The 16,581-nt window shown below is 44.2% G+C and overlaps 1 protein-coding gene across 1 annotated transcript; it reads right to left on the reverse strand.

The window, feature by feature from the left end:
• Positions 1-507: 507 nt before the first annotated feature.
• LOC131482508 (zinc finger protein 717-like) lies at positions 508-15,577 on the reverse strand. The gene is made up of 5 exons (XM_058676875.1): positions 15,443-15,577; positions 12,305-12,359; positions 7,268-7,394; positions 6,935-7,027; positions 508-5,558 (listed from the first exon to the last, which is right to left on the reverse strand). Exons 2-5 carry the CDS (start codon positions 12,317-12,319, stop codon positions 3,565-3,567), a joined length of 2,229 nt encoding a protein of 742 aa, XP_058532858.1. The 5' UTR covers positions 12,320-12,359; positions 15,443-15,577; the 3' UTR covers positions 508-3,564.
• Positions 15,578-16,581: the final 1,004 nt, after the last annotated feature.

Below are 16,581 nucleotides of genomic sequence, written 5' to 3' on the forward strand. Positions count from 1 at the left end.
GTCAACAACAATTACACAATGCCCACCAAACCATGAGGGGCTGTAGCTGCCGGATCAAGGCACCAAAATGTTCCTGGCCTCAGGCCTTACCACGAATGAGAGAGTGGTTCAGATGAGCTGTTGGAGTGCTGTTGGCAGAGATTTTCTTAGAAAGAATCCAGGCAATCTTGCTGAAGGAGCTACATGGTCAGTCAGTGAGGGAGCACACCAAAGACTTCAAAGTTTGGCCAGAACTGGGAGGAACTACACTTGCCAGACAACGCTGAGCTAACCCTCCCTGCCCTAAAACCTGCCATCACTGGGAACACATACACACAAAATGGAATCTCCACCACTGCAACAAATGCTCAACAAGGGAAAATCTCAAATACAAAGAATTGCGTTAAAGGATAACAAAAAGATACACCACAGACAAGAACTCCCATCCATATAACAGACACAACAGAAGTCAGAACAAAAAGAAGAGATAGTGGACATTTATAGTAACAAAGGAGTTCACTGATCTGGACAACACAACAATGACACATGTATGTAACAGAAGAGCTCAAGAGTAAATGACAAAGACAAAAATTAGGGGTCAGTATACTGCTTAACAACAGAACTCAAAGACATTAATATCCCAGTTTTAATAATGGATAGCTCTAAGTAAGACTAACAAGGGCACAGATTTGAATATTACAGCAACCTAACAGTGTATCTATAAACAACCAATAACAGAACATATACTGTGCTAAACTAGACATGGAATACTATCCAGAAAAGACGATAAAGCAAGCAAATAAGTTGAAAAAGAGTAACATCATACAAAGTATGTGCTCCAGCAATAATGGATAAACAAAAACAGAAAGACACATGAGAAATATATAGAAAACAAGCAACACACAAATAACCAGTGGACCACAGAAACCTTACAGGAAAGCAGAAAGTGTTATACAAGATAATTGGACATCAAAACACCCCATACAAAAATTTACGAATACTGGAGGGAAATTTATTGCTGTGACCACCTGCATTTTGAGATAAAAGACTGAGTTTAATAAACTAACCTACCTTGAGGACTATAAAAAGGGAAGACTAAACCCAAAACAGACAGGAGGGCATGACAAACAAGACCAGAAAAGGACAGACATGATGGTGCCACTTGTGGGTGGGCTGCAGTGACCTCTCTGCCCACCAAGACCCCACAACCTCAGCACCCAGCACAGACTCCATCCTGCCCTTGTCACTTCTGCCCTCTCTGGGCTCCTGGATGGACACTAACTGCAGCACTATACCCAGGAAGTCATGTCAGCCTTTATCAGCTACTTACTTTGTAAAATGGCTTCAGGCCTGGCTTGCTCCATCTGGGTCAAGGATTGTACATCCAGACCATTCTGCTGAGAAGCAGTGAGCCTATTTGTTGGATCTCCTGAATGCTGGCAAGAGATTAGAGCCAAAGGTCGTACTACTCATGATCCAGCATGTAACTTCATTGTCAGCAAAATCACCTGTAGCCCTTGCTCTGAAACCAAGTACAAATACAATGGGCCCAGATGGAAGCTGTATGCACGGTGAGCAAGGGGGGTGAAGGGATGCAAGCAACCCATGAACCCAGTCCAGTACCATGAGCAGCTGCTCATATTACAGTATAGGGCAAAATGAGCCCCTTGCCTAGTGGAGCTATGTGTGACACAATTCTGCATTAGGGTGTGGGAACAAATTCACACTCTAGAGAGAACATGAGGATTTTGCACCCACAATCCAAGCTGAATGCACAGTGGTCATTATGCACTCACTCCTTCCTCCTGACCACATTCTGCCATCTGCAGACTCACGCACTGGGACCCAGGAAAGAGAAAGCACAGAGATGTCTTTCCTTGAGACCTCAGCCCCAGATGGCCTCAAATGCAAATCTCTGCACTCCCACCTCTTTCCCTCCTTGGGGTGATGGGGGCAGTGAAGGGGTTACCAGACTCCAGGGGGCTCCTCTACTGGAAAGACTCTGTAGTGGGGCCACTGCTAGGTCAGCGGGCTGCATGGGTCCTGCAGCTCTTCTGGGTGTTGAAGAACCTGACAGCTGATGCTCCCCAGGACTCCTCCAGTTCATGAGGCAACGTCTCATACACCTTGAGATGCTTGCAATGTGGCCAGCTGGCATTCTCCTGGCTTGGTAAAAAAAAATGTTAGTGAAAGTCAACTGGAGCTACACTAAGCTGATAACTCAAGATTTCCCTAATCATCGGTGATGTTTTTCTAAACCTCATTCCCTTTCCAAACACTCCTTTAGGCTGGCTTTTACATTATATTGGTGAGTCATAAGAAACACATTTAGAACTGCTTTGTAATCCAGACTGAACCTGTTCAGAAAATATTCTGCTCTCTCACAATGTTTCTGCTTCAAAAATCAATTCTGGCTAAAATAAGCACAGCTACTTGACTTTGTCTTCCAGTTTTCCGATAACATACACACAACCATTTACTTCCTACAAGTCTTTATTGATCCTGATCATCAAGGTCTGCATCCTGTGATGGACCAGCATGTGGCCCAGGGGGCCGTCTCCAGCGGCATTAGTGCAGGCAGGGATGACCTGGAGGATGGGAGCAAAGCAGCAGCTGTAGTCAACAAACCATCACTGTAGCCAAGTCACCTAGTCGGCCACAACCCTCAGCACAAGTTGTCATCCTGAGGGTGAGCGCAGAGCAACGTGAATGTAAAACAGTCAGGATTACGTCTGGGCTTCATGGATGACAAAGTCTACTAACCTTCAATAAAACTAAGAATCGAAACAACGGCAGGAAGATGGGGAATGATGATATCAAAAACAACATAAAGCAACTACAACAGACTACTGTATCATGTACAAGTGTCAGAAAACAGCTTAGCAAAATCAGGAAATCACACAGGTCGTATAAACTGTCTAGTCAATATTCAATTACAAACAGGAGCAATTCACTTCAAAAGAGTGTAAGCAAAACAAACAAAGGAAAAAATAAGTACTGGCACAATGTTAATCACTGAAGACTTCCTGGATGTTAGGCTGCCAGGTCCTTCTGCTCACAGCTTCTCTTCTCCCTATAAAACAGACTCAGCACAGGCAGCTGGTGACCTACACATTAACAAAGTGATTGGTGATTGTCACAATTACAGAGGTCACCCCACCTTGAACACAACTCACCATGCAGAGCTGCATGCACAGCATGATGCTGCCACCGCGTCATACGATGCCCCTGTGACCACACAACTGGTCTGTATTAGGACCATATGTGTGGAAGGAATGATGGGCAGAAAAAAAAGCAGCCACTCCAAACAATAATTTAGTACATGATAAAGATGGCATTTTGGAGTGGGTATTTATTTTTACCAAATCTGTATGCGAAAGCAGAGCTCAGCTATATGGTCCTATCCACAATAAGATGAGAATGAAAATGTAGTCTGCATGACAAAGACAGAATATTCAGAACACATGGCCAGTCTGCCATACAGGGCTACTTCCTTGCAAAATTCCTGCAGTTTTTCATTACATATTCATTACAGTCCTCGAGTGTCTCTTCTGTGTAACTTTCCTAACTTGTGTTTTCCCATGGTCACAATGCTTGTCTTCTGTGAATATTTTGATGTTTGCTAAGATGTGACTTGCGACAAAAAGCCTTTCCACATTCGAGGCAGTCATATGTTTTGAGACCTGTATGAGCTCTCTCATGTGTCCTGAGGTTTGACTTCTGACAAAAGGTTTTTGCACATTTATTACATGCATAGAGTTTTCCTCCTATTTGAGTTCTCTGATGCCTGATGAGGTGTGACTTTCGGTAGAAGCCCTTTCCACATGCAGTGCATTCATACGGTTTCTCCCCAGTGTGAGTTCTCAGATGTATGATGAGGTCTGACTTCCGGTAGAATGTTTTCCCACACTCATTACATTTGTAAGCTTTTTCTCCTGTGTGAGTTCTGTGATGCATAGTGAGGTCCCCCTTCCTGCAGAAAGTTTTCCCACACTCAGTACATTCATAAGGTTTCTCCCCTGTGGGAGTACTCCGATGCATACCAAGAACTGACATCTGGTAGGCTTTCCTATATTCATTCCATTCATAGGGATTCTCAACTGCGTGTGTCCTATAATGTACAATGAGATGTGACTTCCAGTAGAAGGCTTTCCCACATTCACTACATGCGTAGCGCTTTTCCCCCTTATGAATTCTCTGATGCACAGTGAGGACAGACTTCAGGTAAAAGGTTTTCCCACATTGCTCACATTCATAGGGCTTTTCCCCTGTATGAGTGTGCTGATGAATGCTGAGGCTTGATTTCCTGCAGAAAGTTTTTCCACATTCATTACACTGAAAGGGTTTTTCCCCTGTGTGAATTCTCTGATGCATAATGAGCTGAGACTTATGGTAGAAGGATTTCCAACACTTCTCACATTCATAGCCTTTCTCCCCTGTGTGAGTTCCTTGATGTTGAGTGAGATATGACTTGTAAGAGAAAGTTTTCCTACATTCCTTACATTCATATGGTTTCTCACCTGTGTGAATTCTTTGATGTTTCCTGAGGCTTGACTTCCGGCAAAAGGTTTTTCCACATTCATCACATTTATAGGGTTTTTCTCCTGTGTGAGTTCTTTGATGCATAGTAAGGTCTGACTTCCAGAAGAAGGTTTTTCCACACTCATTACATTCATACGGTTTCTCACCTGTGTGAATTCTTTGATGTTTTCTGAGGTTAGACTTCTGACAAAAGGTTTTCCCACATTCATCACATTCATAGGGCTTTTCCCCTGTGTGAGTTCTTGGAAGCACAGTGAGGACTGGCTTCTGGTAGAAAGCTTTCACACAATCAGTGTATCCATAGGGCTTTTCCCCAGTATGAATTCTGTGATGGCTATTAAGGCTTGATTTATAACTGAAAGGTTTCTCACACTGGTCCCAATCATAAGGCTTCTTCCCTGTATATGCCGGATTTATTTTGAGATCTGATTTGCTAACCAAAGGTTCCTCACATTTAATGTAGTCATACAGTCTCTCTCCTGCATGTGCTTCCTGATGTTCAGTGAAATTAGCTGTTTCATAGAAAGTTTCCTTTCCTATGTGAGTTGCTTCCCCACCAATGAGAGCTGACTCATCACAGCCTATCCCATATTCATTGCATTTGTAGAGGGTTTCTCTCATATTCACTCTTTGATGTGCAAAGAATACCTCCTCCCTGCTGAAGGCTTTCCCTTGCCCACTATACTCTAAAGGCTGTTGCCAACGCTGAAGCTCATGAGGCCGACTAAGATCCTCACACCACCTGAGGGGTTTTCCAGTCCTGTCACAGACATTGGGTGTCTGTCCAGCACGCAGCTCACCGGGCTCACTAGGGCAGAGCACATTCTGACATGCATTATACATCTCAGGCATTATTTCTGAATCATCTTCACTCTTTATAATAAGCTTCGAAATGTGATTTGAGCTCAAATTAACTGTTCTTTTTAATTCAACTCTGTCCTCAGTTGATGTGTTGTTGTCTGTGATTACAACTTGCCACAAAATTATATCTCGATTCTCCTGGCTGCTCCCGATTGTGTCATTCATTTTCTGGATAACTGAAATCAGAGGAGGGAAAAGTTATCTCCAGAAACCAGCTCCCATGAAATACTCATGGAAAGGTAAAAATGGTTCTTCCTACCCTAACAGCAGAGCATTTTAGAATATCAATAAAAAGCACTGAGGTTCCATTGCTCTTAAATGTTTTTCTTTTTAAATGTGAGGAAATGTTACATCCAAGTACTCACCTACTGCCTCCTATCTGTGGTATTAAGCTGAGTACATTCCATCAGCCACTTGATTTGCCTGTTCTCTTTCTCTAATTTTAAAAGTAATAACTGAGTGTATTTCATGCCCCTCACTGCTGCTGCTTCAGCTCTACAGATGGCAAAATTCTCAGATTTTCTGCTTGCAGGTTCAGGTGAGGCCTTTCAGCTATTCTCTTGGCAAGAACATGATTTAGAAACAGGATTTGAATCTCTGTTGCTCACTCCTTCCAGGGAATGGCTATAAGCATGTGGGGCTTTCCAAATATATAGTCTGTTCTTCCACATCAGATAAAGACAGTTTCCTCCACACTCATAAAGAAATCTGACACCTGATGCTGCTCAGAACCCTAACAAGGAAACAGGAAAGTCCCAGGCACTGCTCAGGGCACCCTCTCCTGCTGCTCTAATGGATTCGGCTTTGCAATTTTGTCTATGCCCAGTGCTTCTCAAAAATGTTTTTCTGACATTTTTATCAGTTGAGACAGTCCTGACATTCTCCCCTCACTAACTGGTGCACACACTCCACTCATTCACTGGTTTTCAAGGATTTGTTTTCTGTGTCAGGAGTTGCAGCTGAATCCTACCGTCACTGAAAATCAAATCTCTTTATGTATTTATCTTGTTTTAAAATGATTTTGAATAGAGAAAAGGGAATGCCAACTTCAAAATCCACTTCTAAACAAATCTGATCCCTTCAACACCAAGCTGTTGGTAACCCTCCCTGTCCATTTGCTATGCTGCGTCCTGATGCTGTGAAACACTCATTCTCATGGATCCTTCCTTCACCCTCTTCCTAGGAGATGCCTCAGAAGTACGAAGTTAAAATATTACCTTTAAGTTACCAATTTGAAAATATCTATCTCCAGTAGTGATGACTACTCTTGACTTTACCCTGCCCCCATACTGCAAGGCAAATTTGGAAGTGTCAACTTAAAATTAAGCTAACCCAAGATAGACAATATATTTCTAAAATTGCCTCCCCTTAAATGTCAAAGGAAGGTGGATACACATGAGAGCCTTCCATGAGTCTATAATCCACATGTCTGATGCTGAAATCAGCAGTCCTCAGGACTAGGGCTTGGGGAAAAACAATCTGTGAAAGCGTTTGAATGCAGTCCACAAGTTCTCTGTGTCCCATGGCCCCTGTACAGCACCCACTAACTGACCTGGTAGGCTCTGGTTGGAGGGCTCATCTGCCATCCAAGGCTCTGCTCCTTGCTCCAGCTTGAAGATTACCTCAGGTTTGGTGATGCAGGATCCTGTTACAGAGAAACAATGGAAGATTTTGCCAAATTGCTAATTCAGGCTTTCAAAGAAGGATGATATACAGGCTTCCAGAACTGTGCAATTAAAGGGTGCATTTGAATATTTCACTAGTGTTGACACCTGTGTTTGCTAGAATTGGAACTTACATATAAACAGCATGCATAAAACTTTCACTTATTTGTCCAAAAAGAAGAAAATGTTCCACTCAAGAGTTACTAGGGAGTTCTGCTCACCCAATGACAGCAGGCTGCTGTAGGTCTCCAGCATCACGTCCCGATACAGGGTCCTCTGAGCATCGTCCAGGTCCTGCCACTCCTCCCAGCTGAAGTCTACAGCTACATCCTCAAATGACACCAAACCCTGAAGCAAACAGCATTATCTCTCCTCAACATGTTAGTTTTGGATCACAAGACAGGATGATAGAAAATCAATCCTGCCGCGGGTTTTCTGTGCATCCTAAATGTGTTTTATGTAAGACATGGCTTACTTTATATTCCACATGATCATACAAAGAATATTTACAACAAAAATACTTTGCCTCTGAAGCATCCCCCCCAAACATGGCATGGTAAATTTCCCTTGTATATCTGGAACTGTTCTTGTTCCTGTCAGAACAGGATCAGTAAAATTCTGATTCCAAAAGGACCTCGTCTACTCTTATGACATGAATCAAAAATACACACTTCAAATAACAAGTTAGATGAACAGAGACACATGTTCGATGCATATATCAGGGTAACAAAGAAGTGTTTTTATATTACCAGCTTTAGTCCTTTTACATAAGTGTGTTTTAATGAAATGAACCAACAGAAATCAGGTGGTAGAAGCACGAGGAACGCACACTAAGTGAATAGAAGTATAAATGACGGCCCACCTAGGTGAACGCCCTTGGGCAACAAGGACAGGAAAGGCAGGGGAGGTGTGCAAGAGACTCTGCATTAACATACTTGACTTCATTCCAACAGTAAAAAAATTTTCATGAATTACGTTCATAAATATCTTTGTTTCTCTCCAATATCTAGAAGAACTACATCAAAGTTACTACCTATTTATAAAATATGGGGTATAAAAAGTGAGGGGCCACTAAGAAATTACAGGTTCTGTAACTAGATTTACATGTTAACAGAAGAGACAGAGAGGCCCGGTGCGGTGGTGTAGTGGCTAAAGTCCTCGCCTTGAACGTGCCAGGATCCCATATGGGCACTGGTTCTAATCCCAGCAGCTCCACTTCCCATCCAGCTCCCTGCTTGTGGCCTGGGAAAGCAGTCGATGATGACCCAAAGCCTTGGGACCCCACACCAGTGTGGGAGACCTGGAGAAAATTCTTGGCTCCTGGCTCCAGATCGGCATAGCACCGGCTATTGCAGTCACTTGGGGAGTGAATCATCAGACGGAAGATCTTCCTCTCTGTCTCTCCTCCTCTTTGTATATCTGACTTGCCAATAAAAATAAATAAATCTTTAAAAAAAAAAACAGAAGAGACAGGGATGCACAGTGAGATGTGACCAGTACTATTAGGATACAGACCAATAAGAACATAGGACAGGGAACTCTTTTGAGAGAAAGAAAAAAAGATGGAGCCCAAAAGAGAATTCACCAGTAACTTGTGCAAAGGGTGAAAAGCAGATTGCAATTCTCATTGTCTGCATAAGTGAAACAGATAGATAATGCTCTGGTGAATGGAACTGGCGAAAAGGGCAAGGTCTGTGATGGAACGAAGACTGATCTCAGATACACTGAGTTAGATGTTTCTGTAGTAAAATGCGTGAGTATGTACCTTAGAGCACAAAAGAGACCTCTACAGTGAAGATGAAGACTAAGAAGACAGCAGAATTTCAGGGGTACCCCAAACCATCAGGGTAAATGATGGGCTCAAAGAGAAGCTAAGAGACTGGAAGAAGAAAAGGAACATGTATAAAATCTGAGGGAATACTGACATTTACTGACACAGGAAAGAAAATACTAGTATGATATGACAATAGAGAAAAACTTTCGAAGTTTATGCTAAGTTCAAGAAAAAGTTCAGTATCAAGAAATCAAATCACACAATTTCAAACATATCAACAATTAGTTCAGGGCCTGGTGGCATGGCCTAGCAATTAAAGTCCTCGCCTTGAACGCCCGGGATCCCATATGGGTGCCAGTTCTAATCCCGGCGGCTCCACTTCCCATCCAGCTCCCTGCTTGTGGCCTGGGAAGGCAGTCGAGGACAGCCCAAAGCCTTGGGATTCTGCACCCGGAGACCTGGAAGATGTTCCTGGATCCTGGCTTCAGATTGGCATAGCACCGGCTGTTGCGCTCACTTGGGGAGTGAATCATCAGACGGAAGATCTTCTTTCTATGTCTTTCCTCCTCTCTGTATATCTGACTTTCCAATAAAAATAAAAGAAATCTTTAAAAAATTAGTTCAAATGTAAATGGACTAGCTAAGGCAGGGAATTGTCAGACTTGGTTTAAAGAAGAAAAAAAAAAAAGACATTTCCATTTATCAAGCTGGTGTTAAGGCAAAGGAAGCTCCCGCCCTTCCCAAAGCTGAAGGTTCAGAAGGCCAGAAAGACCAGGCTGAAAGGAAAAAGATGCCACAAGAGAAAGAAGATCCATGTAACACCCAGTGACACTTTTCTGCATCCAACAGACCTTCAGTGGCAACAAACACCCACTAAGGACACCCAGGGGAGATGAGCACCCAGGAGAGGCACCCATGGGAGACAAGCTGATCACTCCGCCATCATCAAGTTTCCCCAGAACAGAGTCTGCTATGAAGAATACCAAAGATTAACCCTAACCCTAACATACTTGGGTTCACTGTGAATGTCAAGACCAACAAGCACCAGATCAAACAAGCTGTGAAGAAACTCTGACACTGACATAATACCCTGATCAGACCTGACGGAGAAAAGAAGGCATCCTGTGGCTGGCTAATTCTAAATATATATGTCTTTTCACCATAAAACAGATGCTTGGGATCCGTGTCACACATTTAACACAAAGACATAGGTTGAAAGTATAAGACTGGAAACAGATACATTAATCATAAATACTAAAATTATCAATGTATATGTGACCCACACCAAACTCTCAAATGACACAAAATAAAAACCACAGAACACCAAAACAAAAAATTCACAATTGCAGTTTGACAATACTATTCCTATTTTAGTAACTGATGAAACAGCTAGATTTTTAAAAATCAAAATATAAATACAGCTGCAGTATGTTAATCTAACTGGCACTACAAAGCACTATCTGGAACATCCCCGAGGATCCAAGATATGCTTGAGCCATATAAGCGTATTCCCTAACCACAACAGAATTAGAAATTAAAAAAAAAAAAAAAAAAAACAAGAAAAGCAGGCTCAGTGCAGTGCCTAATGGCTAAAGTCTTTGTCTTGCACATGCCTGGATCCCATATGGGCGCCAATTCCAATTCCAGCAGCCCCACTTTCCATTCAGCTCCCTGCCTGTGGCGTGGGAAAGCAGTCGAGTACGGCCCAAAGCCTTGGGACCCTGTACCTGTGTAAGAGACCTAGAAGAAGCTCCTGGTTCCTGGCTTCAGACCAGCTCAACTCTGACTGTTGCAGCTACTTGGGGAGCGAACCAGCAGTGCATATGTGTCTCCTGAGAGCTCTGCATTCACAGTTGCCAGGATTTCATCAGGAGTACTCCACCCAGCAGACTTTGCTCACCCCAGTCACCACTCACAGGCTCCATCTCTCAACACCACAGTCTTATAGATCTACCCTTTGAATACAGCACAATGACATGAAAGCCCAAAATGAGTTTTTTGGGGAACAAATCACAGCAACATACAGTGGGATAATGCTGAGCTTTGAAAAGTGAAGAAATCTTGACAAATGATACAATGTGAATGAACCGTGAAGGCATTATGCTACAGGAACTAGAAGCCAGAACAGGAGAAGCACTGTATGATTCCACTTACATGAGGGTACTGGACTTAGACTCATAGAGACACAAAGTAGACTACTGACTGCTAGAGTCATGGTGGAAAACAAATTTAATGTTTGATGCATACAAAGTTTCATCTGGGAAGACAAAAACATTCTGCAGATGGATGTTGCAAAGTAATTTTAATGTATTTGATGCCACGAAGCTATATATTTATAAATTTGAACACAAATGGATACTTATCCTTTATACCCAATGCATACATGCGTTAGAAAAAAACATTAAGACTACAGAAAAGCAGCATGACTTGACAGGAGATGAGATTAAACCCGAGAGGAGAGTTCAGGACAAGTCCCGTCTCAGTGGGACGGAGTAACACCACAAAGGGAAGGTGGAAGCATCTGATTTCACTTGGGATTTGCTAAGCTTGATGATATCTGTAGACATCAACAAAAGAGCATTCAAGAGGGAGCGGAACCCATAGCCTAAAGGCCAGGGAACAGGTCCATGCTGGAGACAGTTCTGTGAAGGAGAACTGTGGAGAAGGATGAACAGGGCGTCAGATGGAGCACCTGCATGGGCTGTGTGTGTTCAGAGAAAAAGAAGACAACCAGTGAGGACATGATAATACCTAACCAAAAAAACTGCCATGGGCAACTAGAACAGTGGTTTCAAACACAGCAGAAGATCCAAGTAACTCAAAAACTGGGGAACAGTTTTTGGATTTGATTTAAACTAAAGAACTAAACTAACACTATACTGCAAGGGTTTAAGTACACGTGAGTAATGGAAATATTTGCCTGAAAACATAACTTTGGTCATTATATCACACTAACCATACACACAGAAAAGCTGAGAGAATTGTATGGGGTTACTTAAGGGATCATACCACACACTCTCCTATTCTCTCTCTGAATCAAGTACAGCTTTCCAAAAGCCACCCAGGACCACACTATTTCAGCATCTTCAAAAACACCTTATTAACTGATTAGTGTTTCAGCACTACACTGTTACTACTACAGGTACAAAATGTTTATTTCCAGGTTGGTACTAAAATACTGTCTACTACGTCAAGTATACGATCAATAAAAAACTCTGCTTTAGAATTAATATCTCAAGATAATTTACAATGTTCTCATCCTGTGCTCAATTTGAAGTAACTAACAAGTATGCCTTTTCACTATCAGAAAAGCCAGAAACTAATCTGCGCTCAAATTAGATGGCTCACAGATCTTATGGCCATCCAAATCTATCTTGCTGTGAATATTTATGCTGAATTTTATTTTTACTTTTCCTTCAATTAATAAATCCTCATCAAACTCCTAAAATGTAATGTAAAACAAGCCAAAAAATAAACAGCTTACTTGAGAGGTGTTCATTTTCTTTGTTCTTGGAAATACGTAGATTCTGAAGGTACACCTGGAACAGAAGGTGAAAGAGCGTTGTGAGAGAAACGACCAGATACATTCCTAGACTCCTGGACACAGTAAGACAAGGGCGGGACTAAAAACAAAGGCAGTTATATGGAGAACAGGGCACCAAGAACTTCTCCAGGGGGAGAGGAGTTCTTTGTACATGAGAGCAGCAGGACAGCCTTCACTGAAGGAGCACTCACAATTCTACTTGATAGAGGATCTTAACAAAAACATTTATCTGCTACTGATTTTGTAAAATTTTATTAAGAAACTTTAAAATTTTAAGAATGTTTAAATCAATTATACTATACCAAAGAAACATTACCATCAACATTTTTAAAAAGTGTGTGTGTGTGTGTGTGTGTGTGTGTGTATATATATATATATATTTGGAAAGCCATATTTACAGAGAGGAGACAGAAAGAAAGATCTTCCATCCACTGGTTTACTCCCCAAGTGGCCATAAGTGGCAGAGCTGAGCTGATCTGAAGCCAGGAGTCAGGAGCCTCTTCCGAGTCTCCCACGCACGTGCTGGGTTCCAAGGCTTTGGGTAGTCCTCTACTGCTTTCCCAGGCTACAAGCAGGAAATTGGAAGGGAAGTGAAGCAGCCAGGACAAAAACCGGCACCCATATGGGATCCTAGTACATGCAAGGCAAGGACTTCAGCCACTAGGCTACTGAGCCAGGCCCCATCAACATTTATATTACAGAAAAATACGCTTGGGCAATATTAGTATTTTCCTAATAATACAGACTATCACACAGGACACTGTGTTAGTATTTCCAATAAAACACATTTTATTTTTACTTTTATTTAGCTAAGCGTCATAAACAATGCATCCTGCAACATTTTCTGTCCAAAATTGCATAAGAAAATGACATACACTGTCTACTGCAGTGCACTTTTCAGGAATGACTCCAACACACTAACTTACATCCATCACAAAGCACTTCCCCACTGTGTTTCAGCCAATAGCACAGCAATAAACACCAACCAGAGTTTTCAAAAGTATTTGCCTGCTGGAGTGTTTTCTTGTAATACTGCTATCCTGTGAACTCTGGGCTTGCCTGTGGGAGACAGCACAGAGTACCAGGCTTGTGACTAAAATCATCTCCATGACACCCAAGGACTGAACCTCACGGGAGAGCCCAAGCAACACCAGGTTAGCAACTGCCTGGCCGAATCCACCCAAAACTGCTCACAATTATAAATGCTGGCACACTGGTGAGCAGGGAAGAAAGAACTGACATGCACACCACATACAATGAGCAGAACCTCACACTCTTAGTCAGCAGGAGGGAGCCCAGCAAGGCTGCTGGAGCTGGGGAAGGCCGAGTGAGTCACACGAGAAATTGGAGACCAGAAGAATAGGTTTTAAATGTTTATTTGTATGTGAGAACTATATTGTTTTGTTTATATTTTAAGCAACTAATTAGTAGTAAAAGTGTGATTCAATGTAATTTCCCTATTTTAAATCATCAAAAACAGCCTCATAGTATGACTAACAGTTAAGGGGGAAAACTATATTACAAACCTTTTGAACTCCACAATCCACAAAAAGTGTTTGGGGATAAAGGATATGCATGTTCAAGGCAGAGTTTTCTAAAACAATGTTTACTGCAAATGGACTGTATTTCCTAGAATTGATCTCAAAGCCACAAACATGAGTTTTGAATGAACTGTGGCAAAATGTCAAACACTACTCAAAAAGTCAAGGGAGGGTTTAGCCAGTGAAGACATCTGTGTGCCACATCCAGCTCTAATTCCTTACTTCCACTTCCAACAATGTGGGAGATAACAGTGATGGCTCAGGAAACTCGCTCCCACCACCCTCTTGGGAGGACTGAAGTCTGGCCAGCTACAGCGCCACAGGCGTCTGGCAACTTGACGTCCTCTCACTAGTGCTCAGGACGCCAGATACCTACACATCATGGGACGCTGGTCAACACCAGACCGACTCAGGGTGACCCTGAGTTACAAAGAACTATCAAGTCAAGGCTCTGCAGACGTGGTGACGGGCCAGGTTTGAGAGGACCAATTCCGGAAATCGTGAAAACGAAGTCACCAGGTGTGTCAGGAGGCTGTGCAGGCAGGTTCTCCAAAGGAACCTTCCAGTGAGAAACACTGCGCAGCTTTGCCAACGCTTCACAGCATTCACAAGTGTTGTACTGAAGTCCGTGCCGGAGGCAAGACAACCGCACTCGAACCCTGTTCACTCCAGGGTAAGATGAGTAATTATTTGGGCCACGCCTTTTGGGGACTTGGCTAGAGAGGTACTGCTTGCAAGTGAAGTCCCCTTTACAGAGTCTAAGAAATACTCTGCTTCCAAGAAACGACAACCATCAACTGCTACCCAACCTCACCTAAAAAAACACAATGTTCTTGGAAACAGAGGAGGGCCAAACACTTCGCTGGCTGAAAACACACTGAACGTCCCCCACAGTGAGCCTGGTTTGAGCCCCAATTTCTCCGGACATCAGCGGCATCAATCGTGAACATAAGGGCAGACCCAGGACGTCCGGGGGCAGAGCTGTATGTGTGGACTCCGCGTGCAACACACCTCACAGCGCAGGCAGCCTGCCGACTGGAACACAGCTGGACAGGACACCACAGGCGGAGGCGGAATTACATCGCCAACCAGAATGCCCACCATAGGTGGAAGAACTGGAAACGCCAGCGAGAAAAGCAACTGTCTCCTCAGTCAGCATCACGAGCTACGCTGGACTGCCCTGCAACATGAGGACCGCGGCCATCCCTGGGCTCCCGGGGACTGGGGCAGTTCTAACCTGACGACATGCCCGCAGCTGTCAATCACCGCACGAGGAGAAGGTCCGTCCCGGGAACCCCGCCCGCCAGCGAAGCTGGGAGCACAGCACCGCTCGCGGACACGGCTGAGGCCGCGGGGAGACAAGGCCTGCGGACAGCAGCCCGAGTCGGTCGGCGGACAGCAGCCAGCGTCTGACAAAGCCGGCGCCGAAGCGCCCGGGCCGCGCCCTCGCTGACCCCAGCGGCACCCTCCGACCAGCTCCCCCCGCCCGAGGACCCGCCACGCTCCACTGGGCGCCCCCGAGCACCCGCACACCGACCTTCAGCTGCACGGAATCCCAAACCACCGTGCAACCCAGCTTCAGGGGGGTGAGCCCGCTGCCATTCCCAGGAAGATGGCGGGGCTGGGGGAGAGGGTGGCACATGCGCAGAAGGAACTTAGGAGACCATTCCCAAGGTCCTATGCTGGCTACGTCATGAGAGGAGCCGACTACGTTTCCCACAGGCCTCTGCGTCCCTCAGCACAGGGGCGCGGGATCCACGTTCCCAGGACGCTGAGGCTGCCGGGAGACCGGATGTGACGCACGGCCTGGTCTTCATGGCGTCGTGCATTACCACATTTACGTTCCAAAGAAACGGGATTTTCACTCGCTTTGTTCTCCTCATTGCAGTGTAGGTCTAGAACCCGTATCTACTTGTTACAGACGCTGGCTACAGAATGCGAAAACCACAACTGCATCTTAATCATGTAAACTAATACTACTACTAAACACGTTTGGGCCCGGCGGCGTGGCCTAGCAGCTAAAAGTCCTCGCCCTGAACGCGCCCCGGGATCCCATATGGGGCGCCGGTTCTAATCCCGGCAGCTCCACTTCCCATCCAGCTCCCTGCTTGTGGCCTGGGAAAGCAGTTGAGGACGGCCCAATGCTTTGGGACCCTGCACCCACGTGGGAGACCCGGAAGAGGTTCCAGATTCCTGGCTTTGGATCGGCGTAGCATCGACCATTGCGCTCACTTGGGGAGTGAACTATCAGATGGAAGATCTTCCTCTCTGTCTCTCCTCCTCTCTGTATATCCCCCTTTCCAATAAAAATAAATAAATCTTTAAAAAAAAAAAACACGTTTGAGCTCATCTAGTAAAACAAGGTGTGGACCATCAACGGGTCATCTTAACAGTTTGGAGGACTGTGCTGGTTTGCACGCAAGAACAAATAGCTAGGTCACAAGGTAGAGACATTCCAAGCCATTGTTCAAACTATTATTTTTTTTAAAAGATTTACTACTTTTATTCTGAAAGAGTTTCATAGAGTGATTTTTCCACCTGCTGGTTCACTCCCTACAGGGCTGCATCCGTCAGTGCTGGCCCACGCCAGGAGCTCCATCCACCTAGGTCCCTGTATGGGCAGCAGGGGCCTGGACACGTGAGCCTTTTGCAAGAAGCCAAAAGAAGGAGTGCAGC

This window comes from Ochotona princeps, chromosome 18 (genome assembly GCF_030435755.1).
Source record: "Ochotona princeps isolate mOchPri1 chromosome 18, mOchPri1.hap1, whole genome shotgun sequence".
NCBI lineage: Eukaryota > Metazoa > Chordata > Mammalia > Lagomorpha > Ochotonidae > Ochotona > Ochotona princeps.

Bases quoted from the DNA above. Each gene is read 5' to 3' on its own strand.
- LOC131482508 (XM_058676875.1), bottom strand. The intron at 7,028-7,267 runs GTGAGCAGAACT...TCTCTGTAACAG, and splicing joins CAGCAGCCTGCTGTCATTGG to GATCCTGCATCACCAAACCT. The intron at 5,559-6,934 runs GTCAGTTAGTGG...CTCTGATTTCAG, and splicing joins CTCCAACCAGAGCCTACCAG to TTATCCAGAAAATGAATGAC.